Source organism: Coregonus lavaretus (assembly GCF_964263955.1).
Source record: "Coregonus lavaretus genome assembly, contig: HAP1_SCAFFOLD_55, whole genome shotgun sequence".
Classification (NCBI taxonomy): Eukaryota; Metazoa; Chordata; class Actinopteri; order Salmoniformes; family Salmonidae; genus Coregonus; species Coregonus lavaretus.
In genome coordinates this window covers 1994165-2016935 of record NW_028161934.1, presented here as the reverse complement: position 1 = coordinate 2016935, position 22771 = coordinate 1994165, and the positions used below count along the sequence as shown (strand labels likewise).

Here is a 22771-nt window from a genome sequence, read left to right as displayed (position 1 = left end):
ACCATACCAAAAAACAGTAAAGGAGAGAAATGTACAATACAGTGAACTTAGCAAAACAAGAATTTGTGGTAAGTACATGCGGGCCGCCATCTTTATGCACCTCCACTATTGTTACAGAAGCAGACTGTAGTCTAATCTACACACCATGGTTCTTACTTAATGAAATCAAATCTCCATCTTCCTTCTCTTCTCCTCCTCCTCTCTCAGTTCCACTCTGCCCCGGTGTTTTCCTGCAGTCGACCAGACCCAGCAGTAAAGCGGTACCGGGAGGCGTTTGACCTGGGGACTCTGGGAGGGTGGAGGGGAACGGGCTAGCTTTGTCCTGTTGGCCACAATAAACATTGAACAGTTTATCATGAAACCAAACATTTGATTAATTTAGTCTACACCTCTGATTGATTTGGGTGCATCCCTAGAATATCTCATTTTTCCTGAAATGTTCAATCATTCACTACTTCCACAAATCTAATAGCATTGGGTTGGTGGAGGCATGGGCGGCAGGTAGCTTAGTGGGTAAGAGCGTTGTGCCAGTAACCGAAAGGTCGCTGGTTCTAATCCCCGAGCCGACTAGGTGAAAAATCTGTCGATGTGCCCTTGAGCAAGGCACTTAACCCTAATTGCTCCTGTAAGTCGCTCTGGATAAGAGCGTCTGCTAAATGACCAAAAAAAAAAAAAAAAAAAAATGGGCTAGTCAGAGTTTCCACCATATTTATTATACCAGTCATTTCCTTTCAAAACAGAGAGGAAGAGGCTACTTGTGGCTTATTTGATCGAAAATACATTTCGTAATGATTAGGTTGTTACGAGTGTACTGATAAAAGTAGGACACGTGACATGACAGAAACTTTGAGAAAAACACTAGTGCCAGGTCGACACTAGTTACCACAGCCACAAATTCCTAAACCACACCTATTTCAACAATTTACTTTCTTAAAATGTAATATTAAACCTAACCTTAACCACACTGCTAACCTTATACCTGACCCTAACCTTAAAAAAAAAAAAGCACATTTCTGTTACATGAATTTATATTGTTGACTTTGTGGCTGTGGTAACTACTGCCTTCCATTTTTCCAGCAATTGGGGTTAAGTTGCTCAAAGGCACGTTGACAGATTTTTCACCTAGTCGGCTCGGGTTACTGGCCCAACGCTCTAAACCACTAGGCTTCCTGCCGCCCCTATTCCAGGTACAGAGTAAAGTAGGGGAGGATGGTAGGAATGGACAGAAGAGAGGAGGCCATCCTTACAAGGCTAAGGGTGGGACACAGCCAGCTGAATAAGTCATTAAATGTGATAGGAAAGCATCCAACAGGAAGGTGTGATTACTGCCAGGAAACAGAGACAGTGAAGCATGTACTGATACAGTGTGGGCAGTATGATAGGGAAAGAGAGAGACTGAAACTGTATGAGGGACAATGGGGTACAGGAATTGAGATTGATAAGCATACTGTGTAGAACATCGTTAGATACAGTCTCAAATATTTATATTTTTTAAGAGAAACAAGGCTGTCATATAGGATTTAGTTCCTCGATCCTTGTCTCTGGCCCACACTCCATTACAGTAGGTGGCGTAATGCACCATAACTTTCGATGACAACCGCCGATACACCCCACAGAAGATGGTGTATTTTCATTGCGAGTGGCCACTTCCGAGTATCTGGTCATATAATGGATAATCTGATTTTCAAATCAGTAGAGGTGAACAAGTGCACACTTTGGGAGGAGGGAGAGATCATTAAGTACTAGACACAGATTCCTACCCATGATATAGTAGTAGGTTACCTTGCTGAAGGAAAAAAAATCCCAACAAGTTTTACAGTCTTTTTTTTGTCCAGCCATTAACTCGAAACAGATGAATGTGGAGGATCACATTTACATTTTAGTCATTTAGCAGACGCTCTTATCCAGAGCGACTTACAGTTAGTGAGTGCATACATTTTCATACTGGCCCCCCGGTGGGAAACGAACCCACAGCCCTGGCGTTGCAAGCGCCATGCTCTACCAACTGAGCTACAGGGGACAAATATGATAAAAACTAGGCCTGTACATTTTATACAGCAGGCCTATACTGTTCAAAGGAAACCCGACCTACCGGATCCATTGGGAAAGCTATTGTTTCTTCATCAGACATTCTGGCTCACACTGGTCATGCAATAGCAAAATACACAGCTATCTCGATTTAAGAGCTCGTTGCAGAGATATTAGAGAAAGGAGGATCTAGGAATCCCATTCGGCAATGAATGGAGGAACGTATAACGCCTCACCCAGCAGACTGTAGAACAATCGCGTTCACGTTGTCATGTTAGGTCACGCGGTTCCTAAACTAATCGTAACGCAATCCCTTCTCAGAGTCAGGGTATGAGTCCAGAAACCTGCATATTTTCCTCCACAGTAGGTCATGTCACGATTCCAAAGCTATACGATATGACAGAGAACAAGTAAATTATCTCACATATAGGAAATGATTTGCAATGAAGAAATTCGTCTCCTTCTTCGATGAGGTTTAACGGCGGTTGGCATCCAATTTGTTGCATTACCGCCACCTAGTAGACTGGAGTACAACTCCCTTATATTTTGTTTGAAAATTAAAATAAAGTAAAGAAATACCCTACCATCTAACACTACACTCACAAATTCAAAAATATTATTAATAATTAACACCACCCTACTCCACTAGTTACAAATATTCATTCCTACCTCATGCCCTCAACCTGAAATGATAGGACATCACCACTTAACACTCCATGTTAACTCTTCTGATGTCAAGTCTCACACACCCAAATCCCTCTCTGCAGCTGCCACCACAATCTCAATTTTCTGTGACTTACGTTCCATCCCTGCATTCCAACGCTATACGATATTACAGAGAACAAGTAAATTATCTCACGTATAGGAAAAGATTTGCAATGACGAAATTAGTCTCCTTCTTCTTCGTTGATGTTTAACGGCGGTTGCATTACCGCCACCTACTAGACTGGAGTACAACTCCCTTATATTCTGTTTGAAAAATGAAATGAAGTAAAGAAATACCCTACCGTCTAACACTATAATCACAAATTCAAAAATATTATTAATAATTAACACCACCCTACTCCACTATTTAAATATATTAATTCCTACCTCATGCCCTCAACCTGAAATGATGGGACATCACCACTTAACCCTCCCTGTAACTCTTCTGATGTCAAGTCTCGCACACCCAAATACCTCTCTGCAGCTGCCACCACAACCTCAATTTTCTTCAATTTACGTTCCATCCCTGCAGTACAATTAATAATCATTGTTATAAATGCTAAAAATCTAATCTTACTGAAACATATAATCACTTGTTGGACTATCCCTCTGTATTGGTACATATAATAATAATAATAATATGCCATTTAGCAGAAGCGACTTACAGTCAGGCATGCATACATTTTTGTGTATGGGTGGTCCCAGGGATCGAACACACTACCTTGGCGTTACAAGCGCCGTGCTCTAAAGCGCCGTGCTCTACCAGCTGCGCTACAGAGGACCATATCTACTACTCACCACTCCTCCCACTTGACCCATCTTCCTCTACTTTTTTCACTGCCTCAGCATACGACAACTTTTTCACTACTCTTACCCTGGAAACCTCAACCTGCCTCTCTCGCACGGGACATTTCTGAACCCCAACCCCATGGGCACCCCTACATTTGGCACATACCACTACTTTCCCCAATGCTCCACATTCCTTTGTCTCATGCCCTTCTGCACAATACTCACACCTTGGAACCTCCCTCCTGCATACTGCTGCCACATGCCCATAAGTTTGACACCTGTAACATTGTAATGTATTTGGCACATAAGCTCGTACAGGATAACTGATATATCCTAACTTCACTTTGTCAGGCAAAGACTCAACTTCAAAACTAAAAAGAACAGACAATGACTCTTCTGTTTCCCCACTCTCACCACCCTGTTTGCGTCGCACCAAACGACGAGCATCAAAAACACCGGGAATCTTCCCCTTCAGTTGGTCCACTTTTACATTTACTGCTACCCCAGTAATCACTCCTTTCAATGGTGGCCTTTTCTTATTGTTTCCCCCATTTGTGTAAATCTGAGCGCCTTCTCCCTCTGACCAACGAAACACAAACAATTATCACTAGACCACTTCTGGTTACCCTCACCGATTCCACTATACACAAAGCTTTTTTCACCCATCTTGAAACCACAAATGGATCAGCCAAAAGGCAAGGGTCCACTTTTTCCAAAAACTTCACTCCTACTGTCATCTTTATCCTGACCCTCTGTGCAAGCCTCGGCCTCCGAGTACTTCACCACACCAACTACCTCCGATACTTCACCCTCATTCACTTCCATTTCTTCTCCTGTCTTCAGCTCACTCTGCTTACATTTTCTACCATTCTTCTTTAACAAACCTTCTCCCTTTTTTCCGCCATTTTTAACCGACTCAACCTTACAATCTTCCTCCCTCTCTCTCTTAGACCTCCTCTGCCTCTCCTTTTCCCTCCAATATAAGTCTCCTTATGATAATACTGCACTTCTCCTGACATACATCTGTTTCTTGCTTTATCAAGGAACGCCATTTACGAGGCTCTCCCATTTGGCCCACAACAACCTACAACACATCCAGATCTTCTTCTTCTTCTTCCCTCCTCCTTCCTCTTCTTCTTCAGTGGACTTTAATGGTGGTTAGCATCCAATATCTTGCATTACCGCCTCCAACTGGACTATAGTATAAATCCATTATACTTTAGGGACAGGCAGAAATGTATGCAATTACTGTGTTTCCCGGGGTAGGGTCATGCTTTTTCAATTTCAGTCAGGGGGAGATTTTTGTAAAAAAAAAAAAATATTCCAGGGGAGGGTCATGCAATTTGTAAATATTGCTGCTGTGATGGCACACTGGTATTTCACCCAGTAGAAATGAGAGTTAATGAAATTTGGGTTTGTTTTCAAATTCTTTGTGGATCTGTGTAATCTGAGGGAAATATGTGCCTCTAATATGGTCATACATTTGGCAGGAGGTTAGGAAGTGCAGCTCAGTTTCCACCTCATTTTGTGGGCAGTGGGCACATAGCCTGTCTTCTCTTGAGAGCCAGGTCTGCCTATGGCGGCCTTTCTCAATAGCAAGGCTATGCTCACTGAGTCTGTACATAGTCAAAGCTTTCCTTAAGTTTGGGTCAGTCACAGTGGTCAGGTATTCTGCCACTGTGTATTCTCTGTTTAGGGCCAAATAGCATTCTAGTTTGCTCTGTGTTTTTGTTAATTCTTTCCAATATGTCAAGTAATTATCTTTTTGTTTTTTCATGATTTGGTTGTGTCTAATTGTGTTGCTGTCCTGGGGCTCTGTGGGGTCTGTTTGTGTTTGTGAACAGTGCCCCAGGACCAGCTTGCTTAGGGGACTTTTCTCCAGGTTCATCTTTCTGTAGGTGATGGGTTTGTTATGGAAGGTTTGGGAATCGCTTCCTTTTAGGTGGTTGTAGAATTTAACGGCTCTTTTCTGGATTTTGATAATTAGCGGGTAACGGCCTAATTCTGCTCTGCATGCATTATTTGGTGTTTTACATTGTAAACTGAGGATATTTTTGCAGAATTCTGCATGCAGAATCTCAATTTGGTGTTTGTCCCATATTGTGAATTATTGGTTGGTGAGCGGAACCCAGACCTCTCAACCATAAAGGGCAATGGGTTCTATAACTGATTCAAGTATTTTTTACCAGATCCTAATTGGTATGTCGAATTTGATGTTCCTTTTGATGGCATTTGTAGCGTGGTTCGTTCTGCGTTGTGTACTTTTACTTCTGATGGTTGGATCATTTTTATTCGACCTGCACACAAAGAGACAACACACAATATGTTAGCCCTTGGTACAGTCACAGCTCTCAGGCACCTGCGTGAGCACATAGAAACTCACTCAAACACTGTCCCAAATACTCACGAGTTACAATAGGTACCCTAATTAGCAAGCTCGGTGAAAGTTGTTAACATAAATCGTTTATATTGTCCACATAGTAACAAAACCTATAGTTGCGTAACAGCACTTTGTGTAACTTTACCACAGTTTTATATTTACCAATTACGGAGCCAAGGACAGCATACCTTGCTAGTTGAAGGTCAGGCAAAAGAGAATAATAAGAGGGTACGTAAGTACAGATAACCCGCGATGGACCAAACCAAAATATACCAAACTTTTACAATTAGGTGTATTTACAATATAGATATCAAAAAAAATATTGTACACCGAAAAATAACATTAGCTATGCAGCTGTAATTAAATAAAGAAAACACATTGAATTATTATTATTACTAAATTATTAACATCCCCTCTTGATCTGGCCTACTTGAACTGGTCCTTGTGTGCAACTTGGTGCATAATCTAGGGGAACAACATCACACTACTACACATAGAAGGCCCTTCTTGCCTTGTCTCTCAGAACGTTCACAGCTTTGTGGAAGTTACCTGTGGCACTGATGTTTAGGCCGAGGTATGTATCATTTTTTGTGTGCTCTAGGGCAACGGTGTCTAGGTGGAATTTGTATTTGTGGTCCTGGAGACTGGACCTTTTTTGGAACACCATCATTTTGGTCTTACTGAGATTAACTGTCAGGGCCCAGGTCTGGCACAATCTGTGCAGAAGATCGCTCTATCTCTTCCTCTCAATTAAATTTCAATTCAAGGGCTTTATTGGCATTGGAAACATGTGTTTACATTGCCAAAGCAAGTTAAATAGATAATGAACAAAAGTGAATTAAACATTAAGAAAATGAACAGTAAACATTAAAATGAGAAAAGTTCCAAAAGAATAAAGACATTTAAAATGTCATATTATGTGCAAATAGTTGAAGTACAAAACGGAAAATAAATAAACATAAATATGGGTTTTATCTTCTGTGCATTTTATTTAGTTGTTGGCAACCAACTTTAAGGTGCAATACCGCCACCAACTGGACTGGAGTGTGGACCAGAGATAGTGAAGATCTAAATCCTGCCCAATGTTCTTGTCTCCCTAAGGAAACGAAATACGTCTTTAAATACTACATCCCCTGAAGATTTCCCCAGCAGTTCACTTAATCCTGGCTCTTCAACCCCATTACTCCTCAAAACGAATAACAATCGCTCCCTTTCCCTCACATATTTCTGCCATTGTTCTACTGTCTCCAGCTCCTCCGGACAATGATCACACCTCCCAGTCTGATATTTCCCCACCAGATTCAATGTACTATTGAGCCTTGTGTGTCCCAGTCTCAACCTTGTGACTACACTTTCCTCCCTTCTCTCTCGGCCTGAGGACCTCCCTGCCTCCACCTTTTCCTGGATCTTATAAAGGCGTCTTCCCTTTCTCTCTCTTACCATTTGTTTTTAACCACTGTTCTTATTAACCCCTTGGCTTCTGCTTTACTGATTGGCAATTCCATCTCAACATTACACACGTGCTGATTGTCTAGTCACTTTTACCCCTACCTACATGTACATATTACCAAAATTACCTACCTTGTACCCCTGCACATTGACTCGGTAAATAGCCTCGTTATTGATATTGTATTGTGTTACTATTTTCCTTAACAAATTTTTTTCTTACTTTTGAACTCTGCATTGTTGGGAAAGGGCTCGGCATTTACCTGTATGTGCTTGTGATTAAACTTAAACTTAATCCACAGTAATTTTTTTGACTAAATTAAGCTCTCTGGTGTATTTTGAACATTGAGCGTGAGCTCCTGTGGTTGGATAAAAAATGTGTCTTGGGCCCAGCCCCTGACTCATAAAATTGACCAGTCACATTTATTTATTTTTCTGTTTATTTGTTTATTTTGTATTAATCAGTTACCCATCAAGGCATGGCCCCCCAGTTACCCAATCTGACAATTGCCACGTCTACTCCCGCTCCCCCTCTCCGACGGTCGACGTCGCCAGTCTACTAACCACCGGTCCTGGCAATCCATCATTATGCACACCTGGCAACCTTCATTACGTACACCTGCGCCTCATCATTAGGCACACCTGGACTTCATCACTTCCCTGATTACTCCCTCTTTATTTAGCCCCTGTTGTCATCAGTCCTTAGGTGTTATTGGTTTTCCTCTCACGTTCAGTACACACTCCATGTTTGTACTTTTGTATCTGTTCAGTATTAAAACTCACTTTCTGCACCTGATTTCTGACTCCCGGTGTATACGTTACAGAATAACACCTCCCAATATGGAAGCAGCAGAAGATTCAACCCTCTTCCAGACAGTTAACGAACAAGGTCATCTACTCCATCAACACCACGACCAGCTGGCAAGACTGGGTACGGCCATGGAGGAGGTCCTCCGCGTTCTCCACCGCCGAGGTCCTCCAACCACAGGTTGTCACAGTGAGCCAGCCCCCCAGACTACCCAGCCGTCCACCCAGGTCAGCGATGCCCGACTGTCCCTTCCGGAGAAATATGCCACTACTCCATCGAAATGCTGTGGCGTCCTACTCCAGTGCTCCCTCTATTTCGTCTATCAGATGGGAGTCCACACCACCGAGGGGTCCAAGGTTACCACAGTCATTTCCCTGCTGACCGGAGGGGCGTTGGAGTGGGCTACTGCCGTCTGGGAGAGAGGAGGAGCCGGGTTCGTATTCAAGGTTAATGTATCTGTTCAGGGCGGTCTTCGACCATCCTCCAGAGGGTAGAGAGGGAGGTGAGTGACTTTTCCAGCTCCGGCAGGGTGCCCAGACCGCTGCGGAGTACGCCCTCACCACACTGTGGCGGCCTCCAGCGGATGGAATGAGCCGGCTCTCTGCACTCTATTCCTTAGTGGTCTGCGCAAGAAGGTCCAGACGGAGTTGGCATGTCGGGATGACAACATATCCTTGGATGCTCTCATCTCGATGGCCATCTGTCTGGATAATCTTCTCTGGGAGGTTAGAAGTTTATGTCGCCACTCGCCTCCCTCCTTTGGCTGTCCTGAGGCAGAGCTTGAACCAATGGAGGTAGGGGCCACACACCTCTCCGCGTCGCCGGAGACAGCTGGGGCTCTGTTCCTATTGCGGCCAGGAGGGGCACCAGCTTCAGAGGTGTCTGGTGTGCCCTAACCCAGGGTCCACTAGAGCAGAGGGGCGGCCCGGTAACCTCCCGCTCCGCCTGCCCTGCCGGAAGCTGAGCCCCCGGTTTGTGGGGCCATTCAAAGTCCTAAGGGGGATCAATGAGGCTACTTACCGATTACAGCTCCCCACTAACTGCTGTATCTCAACCTCTTTTCACGTTTCCCTCCTCAGGCCGGTGGTTCCTGGTCCCCTGGCTGATGCCGTCCCCCTCTGCCTCCCCTGGACATCGAGGGAAGCCCGGCCTAAGCAGTCAGATCCCTCCTGGACTCCCGACGTCATGGGGGTTGGCTCCAGTAACTAGTGGACTGTGAGGGGTACGGTCCGGAGGAGCGGTTTGGGTTCCGGTAGACGACATTAAAGATCACAACATCATCCCAGTTCCGGACCGGCCCGCTCCTCACCCTCGGGGCCATCCTTCTGGCCGGCGTTGTCCTGTGGCTGGAGAGGGGGGGATACTGTCAAGTCTACTCCCGCTCCCCATCTCAGACGCTGGTTGGTTTCTTTATTTTGGGATATTAAAACAACAAAAAAGTTACTGTAAAAAATGACATCACTGCACCATAATAGAACAGTAGAATATGGACTGCACAGTTTTGCATATACTTTTATTTAAAGGGATAGTTCAAGACAAAATCTAAGTAATTCTAATTGAGTAATTATAGTATTTTCAAAAAGCATATTTAAAATTTGTTTTATATTACATTAAAAGCTGCAATGCCTATTACCCATGATTTGATTGAATCCAACCCAATGTCTATTGAGCAGCACTGGGGCTGTTGAATTTCACAGTAGCATATTGGAAATCCTGGTCCTGTTTCTGGGGGTGGGACGGTGGAGTACAGAGGCACTTCCTGGTTTCTGTGTTGGATGCTTGCGTAGGTAACGTCATCCTGCTCGTCTGTGATTGGTCTCTGTGCTGCAGTAGGGGCCATGGGCATGCCTGAGACGTTGTCATACACTGGATTAGAGTCTCTCTGATGGGGAGAGAAGACAGACAACATGAGGGGTGAAAACTTAAATATTACCACAGTCATTGAGTCCATCTATACACAGATAACTGGAGTTCTCAGTCAGCTGATTCCAACAGACTCACCTGTCCATTCTCTACTGTGTCTCTCCTGTCTTGTGTGTCAAACGTGGATAATGGAGGCCTTCTTCGTGTTTTGTGAATTAATTAATCAATTAATCAATTAATAAATCAATCAACAATCAATCAAGCAATATAAATATTTTCATTGATTATAAAACAGTATGTGAAAAAGGGTCAATTCTTCTCACTCACCTGAACCACATGAACCCAAGGAGACAGATTATGAGAATTAGAACAACAACTATGATTCCTACAATTGGATTCTTCAAAGACTTTGGTTCCCCAACAAATGTAACAGGAGAACGGAGATTCTCGTAGCCTTTTACAGCACACGAGTAGCTGCCTGCATCCTCACTGCTGATTTGGTCTAGGGAGAGGTAGTTATCTTGGGTGTTTGGGTTGGTGAGACGTTGTCTGTTCTTGTACCAGATGTAGGTGGGGTTGGAGTTGTCAGTTAGCGTACAGGTGGTGCTACAGGTCAGTGTTACTATCCCTTCCTCTGTGGCAGGAGTTTCCTTCACCTGCAAGTCTGAAAAGGGCTAAATGAAGACAAAAGAGCACAATCATCATTTCCACCAATAATATAATGATTTAGACTAGATTATATAATACTGTAATGGCAGAATTACCTGTGACATTCAGAGTTATTCCAGGGAAGCTGTATCTCATTTTACCTCAGTTGTTGTAAATCTAAACTTGTATTCAGCAAAGTCACTCTCTCTCAGGTCTGTGATTCTCAGGGTGGAGTTTTAGTCTGTAGTTGGATGGTACTTCAAACGACCTGCATACTCTGGGTCCTGGCTTAGATCTGCAGTACTCCAGACTCCCATTTGTTGAACCAGGATACTTCTGTGACGTTATGCCAGCTGGGATGTCTATAAGTGCAAGTAACGTCCACTGTTGACCCCTTCAAGGAACAGATACTCTGATGGGTGTAAGTCACATTCAAACAGCTCTGATCATGAACACCTGAAAAAAAAAACGTATCTATCTGATCAATTCCTGAAACGATAATGAGACTATTTTCAAGTGTTTTAGATGCATTGGACTGGTTCATTTAAAATGAATAAAGTATATAGACACATACAATGCATTCGGAAAGTATTCAGACCCTTTGACTTTTTCCACATTTTGTTACAGCCTCATTCTAAAATGGATAAAAAAAGATATAATCATAAACGGTATAACAAAATAACATACCATCAGCCATTTTCTACCTTTTATATTATACCGTATAATTTCTACTAGTGTTACTATCCAAGAGTTCACAGATTTGTCTGTTTTTCCCCACGTTCTACTATTGGTCCACAGGCCTTAATGGTTGATACTTAAGATGATTATTATAGGTGAGTCCAGACTACACTGTAGGAGCGAGAAAATCCTCATGGTCTTTTACAGTACAGGAGAAACTGTCTGCAGAGTAACGCCAGACCACTAGAGTATTACAGGAGTATTGTTGGGAAGTACGGTCATGGAGATGTTGTCCGTTCTTGTACCAGATGTAGGTGGGGTTGGGGTTGTCGGTCAGAAGACAGGTGGTGCTACAGGTCAGTGTTCTCTACTTTTCCTCTGTGGAGGAAGACACCTTCACCTGCAGGTCTGAATGATTCTAATGAATTATTACAATTAGATATTATATATTACCTGTGACAGTCAGAGTTGTTCCAGGAAGCTGTAACACCATTCTGAATACTGTGTTTTAAATCTGAACTTGTAGTCAGCTGAATCGCTCTCTCTCAGGTCTGTGATTCTCAGGGTGCAGTCTTTCTCTTTAGTCCCAGGGTACTCAGCACGACCTGCATACTCTGGCACTGAGCCCAGGATTTTAGGCGCCTCATTACATTTATTTTAGATTTACCAGTTTGATTCTGAGACTACATGATTACTTGGATGTTGATATGTGCAGGGCAGTTCCACTGTTGAGCTTTTCATAGCACAGAAACTCTGATGGGCGTAAGTCACGTTGAAACAGTTCTGACACAGAACACCTAAAACAGTAGTAAGCGCATTACTTTATTCAATTAGGTTCTTCAATTATTATTGCACTCAACAAAAATAAACGCAACATACATCAATTTCTACGATTTTACTGAGTTACAGTTCATGTAAAAAAATCTGTCAATTGAAATAAACGAATTAGGCCCTAATCTATGGATTTCACATGATTGGGAATACAAATATGCATCTGTTGGTCATAGATACCTTTAAAAAAAAGATAGTATCTGGTGTGATACAGCTCCGAACACCCCCACCCACCTCAACATACACCCCTGAATGATTTGGGTGCATCCCTAGAATATCTCATTTTTCCTCAAATGTTCAATCGTTCATTACTTACCACAAATCTAAGAGCATTGGATTGGTGGAGGCATGGGCTAGATTCCACCATATTTCTTATACCAGTCATTTCCTTTCAAACAGCGAGGAAGAGGCGAAGCAAGAGGGTTAACTGGGCCCAAAATCAGGCTTCTGGTTTATTTTTCAGAATACACATTTTATAACGATTAGCTTGATTGGAGTGTATTTGTAAAAGTAGAACACGTGACATCCCGGCAACTTTGGAAGCAAAAAAAAAACACTATATGGGAGTAGTGCCTGGACGTCACAAGTTACCGCAAACGAAGTCATAAATCACGCCCATTTCTACCATTAGTCATATTAAAATTAGATTTTAACCCTAACAACACTTCTAACTTTATGCCTAACCCTAAATAAATAAAAATACGATATAGACGTTTGACTTCGTGGCTGTGGTAACTAGTTGAAACACGCATATCTGCCCTCTCATTGGCTATAATGGTCCCACCTGATCTTACTTGAGTAAAAGTCTAAAAGTATTTGGTTTTAAATATACTTAAGTATCAAAAGTAAATGTAATTGCTCAAATATACTTAATTATTAAAAGTAAAAGTATGAATAATTAAAATGTCTTTATACTAAACAAATTTACGGATAGGCAGGGGCACACTCCAACACTAAGACAGCATGTACAAACAAAACATTTGTGTTTAGTGAGTCCGCCAGATTAGAGGCAGTAGGGATGACTAGGGATATTCTCTTGATAAGTGTGTGAATTGAAACATTTTCTATCCTGCTAAGCATTCAAAATGTAACGAGTACTTTTGGGTGTCAGGGAAAATGTATGGAGTAAAAAGTACATCATTTTATTTAGGAATGTAGTGAAGTAAAAGTAAAAGTTGTCAAATATATAAATAGTTAAGTAAAGAACAGATACACAAAAAAAACTACTTAAGTCGTACTTTAAAGTATTTTTATTTAAGTACTTTACAACACTGCGTAAGTCTTTCTTCTGTATTTATAACTAACCCCCTTCTGTCTATGTATATAACTTGTATACAATAAAATATAGATGTTATTTCAAAATAACAGTAAACATAATGCTTTATAGCTCCAATATAGCTAACGTTAGCTAGCTAATGACAAGCTCATCTCTGCTGCCTGGATGCTTTCACCTTTCTCTCATCTGGGTTTCTTGCTGCTAGCTACCACATGGACAAGCAGTAGCCTACTGCAGTAGTCAGACTACACCAATTACCAACATTACATTTTTACACTACACAAATATTTGAGAACAGTCAGCCCTTGATTGCTAGCTAACGAACGTTGGTTAATCGTAACATTGACACTGTCTGTGTGCTGACTACAGGTTTAACTAACGTTAAAATGCAAATCAATTTATAACATTTTGACATGCGTTTTTCTGGATTGTTTTGTTGTTATTCTGTCTCTCACTGTTCAAATAAACCTACCATTACAATTATAGACTGATAATTTCTTTGTCAGTGGGCAAACGTACAAAATCAGCAGGGGATCAAATACTTTTTTCCCTCACTGTATACTGTTAAAAGGAAACCAGATTTACCGGATCCATCATGGAAGCTATTGTTTCTTCAGCGTTTCTTACAAAGACAAGAAATGTGTAGGCTACAGTACGTTTACTTTGTTTTCACAGCATTCAGATAAGGATTAGGGGGTTGCCGGGAGAGAATTCCAGTCTCAAGGTGCAACTGATGCACCCCTAGACCAGAGCAATCAAACATCTATTTAAATATCAAAACTCAATTACATTATGACAACATAACATCTCACATCTCATGTAGGCTAATCCTATTTCAGAAAGTTCCTGGATAAGATTTGACCTGATCTATAAAAGTTGAGTAAAGTCAACAAAACGTTCAACAACACCCCTTTCACTAAGAATCCTTTTGTCTGCTATCTTCTACTTTTACCTGACAGCAACTTGGAACAGAGTTCTATATTAGTCCAGATGTTCTCAAGGCTATTGTTGCATCTCCCTCCCTTCAGCCTTAGAAACATAAAGATAGACAACAAAGTTTATAACTGGTGAAAAACTACACCTGATACTTCAATTAAGCAGGAAACAGCACTTATTATAACAGATGTGTAGCACTGTAAGTAATGTGTTTCTCTGTTGATTGTTTTAAACCTGTTTTATTCTCAGGACCATGACTATAACATTGAGTGTTGAGACACAGGGCAACAACCTATCCTGGTTACTTCTACATAATACAACTAAACACTTAAAAATTACATATATTTAAAAATGAATATGCAATCAGCAATGTAAAACAAAACAAGAAAACATGAAACCACATTCCAGATGTATGTTTTACAATGACATTTACATGCAAGCATGCGTTCGTCGGACCAAATCACCAATAAAAAAGTAGAATGGTAAGGTATAAGACATTATCAAGTGTGTTTCCAGAGTGAAGAGAGAGAAGTTTGGTAGGAGACCTTACTGGCCGTGAGAAAACAGAAGAGTGTGAGGTCTGTGGTTGACATGACCAATAAGTACTGATGGGCAGAGCTGGCTTCCTGCCCCCATGATGCCTCTTCCAAACAACCAACACATAATTCGCTTCACAATAAAAAATTGTGAACATCTTTTTGGAGCACACTTAACATAAAATAATGAAAGTGTAAAGATATCCCTATTAAAATACGTTAAAATAAATGCAACAACCTAATTTGACCACTCTAATAGGCTATTGGCTTCTGTACTTCCGTATGTCCCATCACCTACACTAAAACCTGGTGAAGGGATTTACAATAAATATGTGAACATCTTTTAGGACCAAACTAATTATACAAGAGGCCTATGCTCCTTATAAAAAATAGATTATTATTATAGATTTAAAAAACAGAATTAATGTGATAATTAGCCGTTGTTGAGCAGATAATGGATTGAATTGATTGATCTATTGAATACACATAGTATTGTTGAAACATTATTCTACATTATACAATTATTTAATGGATAATAGGAGTTAATTAAATAAGATACAGCTCTGAATACCCCCACCCCACCACACACATACACACAGCACTCCTACTAAGAGACACTTGATACAAATGGATCCAGAGCTGCATATTATGCTACACAGGTTACCATGGTAATCAGATTTAGAAAACTGTTACATTTTCTATTAAAACTTTATTTAGGGATCTGGAACCGGTGCAGGAGAGGAGGGCGATAAAAGATGACATGTTTGTGCTTTCTGGTGTTTTTTCATTGACCCTGAATGAGCAAAGATCTTTCCACATAGACAGGAGTAAGGTTTCTCTCCAGTGTGTGTGAGCTGGTGTGTAGTCAGTTCTTCTGAATTCCTGAAACTCTTCCCACACTGATCACAGCTATAAGGCTTCTCTCCTGTGTGTATGCGTTGGTGTGCAGTCAGGGATCCTGAATGATTGAAGCTCTTCCCACACTGAACACAGCTATAAGGCTTCTCTCCTGTGTGTATGCGTTGGTGTGTAGTCAGTTCTCCTGAACGATTGAAGCTCTTCCCACACTGATCACAGCTATAAGGCTTCTCTCCTGTGTGTATGCGTTTGTGTATAGTCAAGCCTCCTGATTGATTGAAGCTCTTCCCACACTGAACACAGCTATAAGGCTTCTCTCCTGTGTGTATGCGTTGGTGTTTAATCAGGGATCCTGAATGACTGAAGCTCTTCCCACACTGATCACAGCTATAAGGCTTCTCTCCTGTGTGTATGCGTTGGTGTGTAGTAAGGGATCCTGAATGATTGAAGCTCTTCCCACACTGATCACAGCTATGAGGCTTCTCTCCTGTATGTATGCGTTGGTGTATAGTCAGGTGTACTGATTGATTGAAACTCTTCCCACACTGATCACAGTTATAAGGCTTCTCTCCTGTGTGTATGTATTGGTGTGTAGTCAGGGATCCAGAATGATTGAAGCGCTTCCCACACTGATCACAGCTATAAGGCTTCTCTCCTGTGTGTATGCGTTTGTGTATAGTCAGGGCTCCTGATTGATTGAAGCTCTTCCCACACTGATCACAGTTATATGGCTTCTCTCCTGTGTGTATGCGTTGGTGTGTAGTCAGGTACAGTGAACGATTGAAGCTCTTCCCACACTGATCACAGCTATAAGGCTTCTCTCCTGTGTGTATGCGTTGGTGTGTAGTCAGGGATAGTGAACGATTGAAGCTCTTCCCACACTGAACACAGCTATAAGGCTTCTCTCCTGTGTGTATGCGTTGGTGTGCAGTCAGGGATCCTGAATGTTTGAAGCTCTTCCCACACTGATCACAGCTATAAGGCTTCTCTCCTGTGTGTATGCGTTGGTGTGTAGTCAGGTCTCCTGAACGATTGAAGCTCTTCCCACACTGATCACAGCTATAAGGCTTCTCTCCTGTATGTATGCGCTGGTGTACAGTCAGGTTTCCTGATTTCCTGAAGCCCTTCCCACACTGATCACAGCTATAAGGCTTCTCTCCTGTGTGAATGAGTTGGTGTGTAGTCAGGGATCCTGATTGAGTGAAGCTCTTCCCACACTGATCACAGCTATAAGGCTTCTCTTCTGGGTGTATGCGTTGGTGTGTAATCAGGGATCCTGAATGGTTGAAGCTCTTCCCACACTGATCACAGCTATAAGGCTTCTCTCCTGTGTGTATGCGCTGGTGTGTAATCAGGGATCCTGATTGATTGAAGCTCTTCCCACACTGATCACAGCTATAAGGCTTTTCTCCTGTGTGTATGCGCTGGTGTTTAATCAGGGATCCTGAATAATTGAAGCTCTTCCCACACTGATCACAGCTATAAGGCTTCTCTCCTGTGTGTATGCGTTGGTGTGTAATCAGGGATCCTGAATGATTGAAGCTCTTCCCACACTGATCACAGCTATAAGGCTTCTCTCCTGTGTGTATGCGTCTGTGTGTAATCAGGGATCCTGAATTATTGAAGTGCTTCCCACACTGATCACAGCTATAAGGCTTCTCTCCTGTGTGTATGCGTCGGTGTGTAATCAGGGATCCTGAATGATTGAAGCTCTTCCCACACTGATCACAGATATAAGGCTTCTCTCCTGTGTGTATGCGTTGGTGTGTAATCAGGTATCCTAAATGATTGAAACTCTTCCCACACTGATCACAGCTATAAGGCTTCTCTCCTGTGTGTATGCGTTGGTGTGTTCTCAGGGCTCCTGATTGATTGAAGCTCTTCTCACACTGATCACAGCTATAAGGCTTCTCTCCTGTGTGTATGCGTTGGTGTGTTCTCAGGTCTCCTGATTGACTGAAGCTCTTCCCACACTGATCACAGCTATAAGGCTTCTCTCCTGTGTGTATGCGCTGGTGTATAGTCAGGTGTGCTGCCTGATTGAAGCTCTTCCCACACTGATCACAGCTATAAGGCTTCTTTCCAGTGTGAATCCGCTCGTGAATCATCAATTCCGTCTGTTTAGAAAAACTCTTCCCACAGCCAGAGCAGCGGTGGGGAGGATTCTTCCCTATAAGTCTCTGCTGGTGTTTACTGAGACGTTCTGATCTGGAGTGACTCTTCTGGAGAGACGTCTTGTCAGAATCGTGTTGTTGTTGAGCCTCCCCAGATGATAAGCCCTTCCCACTGAGAGAGCAATGGTTAGGGCTGTCCCCTGAGAAACAAAGATATTGAATAGCATGGACATCTGAAATCAGGCTACCTGATGAGACTTTGACAAATGCTGAAAATTGCCAATCAAAATAAACATACTACTACAGCGACCACATTATTTCTGAGAAGCATATTTGTTTCCGAATTCGGACATGTAAACTGTTTATAAGATCCATACTTTCACTTTTTACAAACTCACTGCACTCGTGCAAAAGAAGGAAGTTTGCGCTGCTCGTGCTAGCACATGCACAGATTAAATATGCCTACATGAATCTGATTAAGGCGTTTACGTGTCCTAATAATTCTAAAGATTGCTCAGAAAACCAGGTGTTTTTAACAGCGTTGCTTCGATTGTCACCTTAAGCCAATTAAGATAAGCAGAGTAAGGTGTTTACATGACTACTGCCATAACTGGTTTAATGTCAAATTATGAGTGTGCATGTAAACACTCATTGTAAAGCCCTAGTTAGATTTGAGATTTTAGTCATTTAGCAGACGCTCTTATCCAGAGCGACTTACAGTTAGTGCATACATTTCTTTTTCATACTGGTCCCCCGTGGGAAACGAACCCACAACCCTGGCGTTGCAAACGCCATGTTCTATCAACTGAGCTACACAGGACTATTCCTGAAACTATTCCTTAAAAAAATATGTTTGCAAAAGAAACATTGATCATCTAATAGTCAAATCATAGAGTAAAAGCAGGTGAGCTGGTCCTAATCTTTGTAAATGTTATGCTATTTTGTTGTGGAAAACTGTGCAAGTAAACCCTTTCACCCATACATAGACATGCTAGAAATCTTTTAACAAGTACATTTTTTTGTGAAGATTGCATTCAAAACAACCTTCCATTCCCTCTGTCACAAGCGGTTTTATGGCTGATTTTAAAGGACTATTTCACCCATGTAATGCACCGGCTTTGTTGTTTTCATCAGTCCCCTGTTACATTCAACCATGTCACGTTATTTGGCAAATAGCACTTAGTATATTAATATTTTTATTCAATGTCTTGAGATTGGAAAACATGTTTATGAAGTTGAACATGTGCTCTTTATGACCAAATGATAAATTAGGTGATTTTTGTAAAATTTATTTTTAAATACCATATTACACTTTTAAAAATGGGTGGAACTACCCAGATTTTCTCGTCAATATATGATTAATCAATTAATGACTAAAGTGCATAAAGATGGCAGACTTCTGATATGTCATTGAAAATTGGGAACATGTTTACTGTGCTAATGACCATACCAAAAAAACAGTAAAGGAGAGCAATGTACAATACAGTGAATTTAGCAAAATTAGGAATTTGTGGTAAGTACCTGCGGGCCGCCATCTTTATGCACCTCCACTATTGTTACAGAAGCAGACTGTAGTCTAATCTACACACCATGGTTCTTACTTAATGAAATCAAATCTCCATCTTCCTTCTCTTCTCCTCCTCCTCTCTCAGTTCCACTCTGCCCCGGTGTTTTCCTGCAGTCGACCAGACCCAGCAGTAAAGCGGTACCGGGAGGCGTTTGACCTGGGGACTCTGGGAGGGTGGAGGGGAACGGGCTACCTTTGTCCTGTTGGCCACAATAAATATTAAACAGTTTATCATTAAACCAAACATTTGATTAATTTAGTCTACACCTCTGATTGATTTGGGTCTATCCCTAGAATATCTCATTGTTCCTCAAATGTTCAATCATTCACTACTTCCCACAAATCTAATAGCATTGGGTTGGTGGAGGCATGGGCTAGTCAGAGTTTCCACCATATTTCTTATACCAGTCATTTCCTTTCAAAACAGAGAGGAAGAGGCGACTTGTGGCTTATTTGATCGAAAATACATTTCATAATGATTAGGTTGTTACGAGTGTACTGATAAAAGTAGGTCACGTGACATGCTGGAAACTTACCCCCCCCCCCCCCCAAAAAAAAATAATAATGTCATTTTAAACCTAATCTTAACCACACTTCTAACCTTATGCCTGACCCTAACTTAAAATGAAAAAGCATATTTTTGTTTTCATGAATATCTATGATATACATTTTTGACTTTGTGTTTGTGGTAACTAGTGGAAACCGTTGTGCCTGTTGTTCACATGCGTATCTGCCCTCTCATTGGCTAGAATGGTCCCACCTGATCTTGCCTCCTCCCGACTGCCTTTCATTTTTTAAGACATATCTTTCATTGCCGTTACATATTAGAAGGCAATGAATTATTGGAACATGGGTTGTCTCACCCCACAAAAGGGGTTCTACAGAAAAGTTGGGAGCATGAACATGGACAGAATAAAACCTTTGGATGGGTGGGTGATAAGCAGGCGAGGCAGATGGGATTGTATGGTCGGGACTTTAGCCCCATGGTACCTATCCCTGTGAGTCCACCATGGCTATTCCCACCTCCAGTAGTTGATTTACAAGTGTTGGAGAGAGTATGGAAAGACAGGGAGGGGGTTGATTCATCTGTTATTATTTAATAGGCGACTGGAAACTGTAAATCTTAATTTTTTGCCCATATATACAGACGGACCAAAAGACCCATGGACAGGTAAGACTGGATCAGCCTTTGTTGAACAGGAAAGTGGGGTGGCTGTCAGGAGACGTATTACAGACCACCTGGCTGTGTACATGGCAGAGCTGATGGCCGTACTGTTGGCCTTGCTGTGGGTTGAGGAAGTCAAGCCAAACAGAGTAGTTATATGTTCTGACTCATGTGCTGTGTTGATGAGTCTGCAATCAGTTAGCTCACATAGCAGACAATGACTGCTAAATGAGGGAATTCAAATTCATGCCCGGCTGAGACAGATGGGTGTCCATATAAGCTTTGCTTGGGTCCCGGCCCATGTGGGGGTGGAAGGGAATGAGGAAGTAGATATGCTAGCTAAACAGGCCCTTAGGAGACAGGAGGTTAAGGTGCCAATGAGCAAGACAGAGGCTAAGGGAATGATATGGGCAGTGGTGGTGCAGAGATGGCAGGAACAGTGAAACAGTGAAACAGTGGCACTAAGGGCAGGCATCTATTCATTGTTTACATTTTAGTCATTTAGCAGAAACTCTTATCTAGAGTGACTTACAGGAGAAATTAGGGATAAGTTGCTCAAAGGCACAATGACAGATTGTTCACCTAGTCGGCTCGGGTTACTGGCCCAACGCTCTAAACCACTAGGCTACCTGCCGCCCCTATTCCAGGTACAGAGTAAAGTAGGGGAGGATGGTAGGAATGGACAGAAGAGAGGAGGCCATCCTTACAAGGCTAAGGGTGGGACACAGCCAGCTGAATAAGTCATTAAATGTGATAGGAAATCATCCAACAGGAAGGTGTGATTACTGCCAGGAAACAGAGACAGTGGAGCATGTACTGATACAGTGTGGGCAGTATAATAGGGAAAGAGAGAGACTGATACAGTATGAGGGAGAAGGGGGTACAGGGATTGAGTATGATTAGTGGTTAAGAGCGTTGTGCCAGTAACCTAAAGGTCACTGGTTCTAATCCCCGAGTCGACTAGGTGAAAAATCTGTCGATGTGCCCTTGAGCAAGGCACTTAACCCTGATTGCTCCTGTAAGTCGCTCTGGATAAGAGCGTCTGCTAAAATGACTGAAATGTAAATGTAAATAAGCATACTGAGTAGAACATTAGATACAGTAGCAAATATTTTATATTTTTAAAGAGAAACGAGGCTGGCAGGTGGGATTTAGTTCCTCGATCCTTGTCTCTGGCCCACACTCCAGTACAATAGGTGGTATAATGCACCATAACGTTGCATAACAACTGACGATAAACACAACAGAAGAGGTATTTTCATCGTGAGTTGCCACTTGAGTATATGGTCATACAGTGGCTTGAGAAAGTATTCACCCCCCTTGGCATTTTTCCTATTTTGTTGCCTTACATCCTGGAATTAAAATGGATTGTCTGGGGGTTTGTATGATGTGATTTACACACTTTGAAGATGCAAAATATTTTTTCTTGTGAAACAAACAAGAAATAAGACAAAAAAACAGAAAACGTGAGCGTGCATAACTATTCAACCCCCCAAAGTCAATACTTTGTAGAGCCACTATTGCAGCAATTACAGCTGTAAGTCCCTTGGGGTATGTCTCTATAAGCTTGGCATATCTAGCCATGGGATTTTTTCCCATTCTTCAAGGCAAAACTGCTCCAGCTCCTTAAAGTTGGATGGGTTCCGCTGGTGTACAGCAATCTTTCAGTCATACCACAGATTCTCAATTGGATTGAGGTCTGGGCTTTGACTAGGCCATTCCAAGACATTTCCCATTAAAACACTCAAGTGTTGCTTTAGCAGTATGCTTAGGGTCATTGTCCTGCTGGAAGGTGGAAAACCGTCCCAGTCTCAAATCTCTGGAAGAATGAAACAGGTTTCCCTCAAGAATGTCCCTGTATTTAGCACCATCCAACATTCCTTCAAATTCTGACCAGTTTCCCAGTCCCTGCCGATTAAAAACATTCCCACAGCATGATGCTGCCACCACCATGCTTCACTGTGGGGATGGTATTCTCGGGGTGATGAGAGGTGTTGGGTTTGCGCCAGACATAGCGTTTTCCGTGATGGCCAAAAAGCTGGGGAGTCTCCCACATGCCTTTTGGCTAACACCAAACGTGCTTGCTTATTTTTTTCTGAAAGCAATGGCTTTTTTTCTGGCCACTCTTCCATAAAATCCAGCT

At 42.0% G+C, this 22771-nt stretch overlaps 1 protein-coding gene across 3 annotated transcripts in view; it reads right to left on the bottom strand.

Annotated features, from left to right (window-relative positions):
• The window catches only part of LOC311119904 (uncharacterized protein), a 38456-nt gene that overhangs the window by 3810 nt on the left and 11875 nt on the right, over positions 1–22771 (bottom strand). The window contains exons 1-3 of one of the 3 annotated variants that reach the window (XM_084194557.1): positions 2850–2933; positions 2093–2415; positions 157–322 (exon numbers count right to left, since the gene is read on the bottom strand). In XM_084194557.1, coding sequence (XP_084050683.1) covers positions 157–322; positions 2093–2131 — 205 coding nt within the window. In that variant the 5' untranslated portion in view covers positions 2132–2415; positions 2850–2933. Of the gene's footprint in view, positions 1–144; positions 323–2092; positions 2416–2849; positions 2934–22771 lie in introns of those variants that run through there. The other 2 variants (XM_084194555.1, XM_084194556.1) reach the window with 2 other exon arrangements.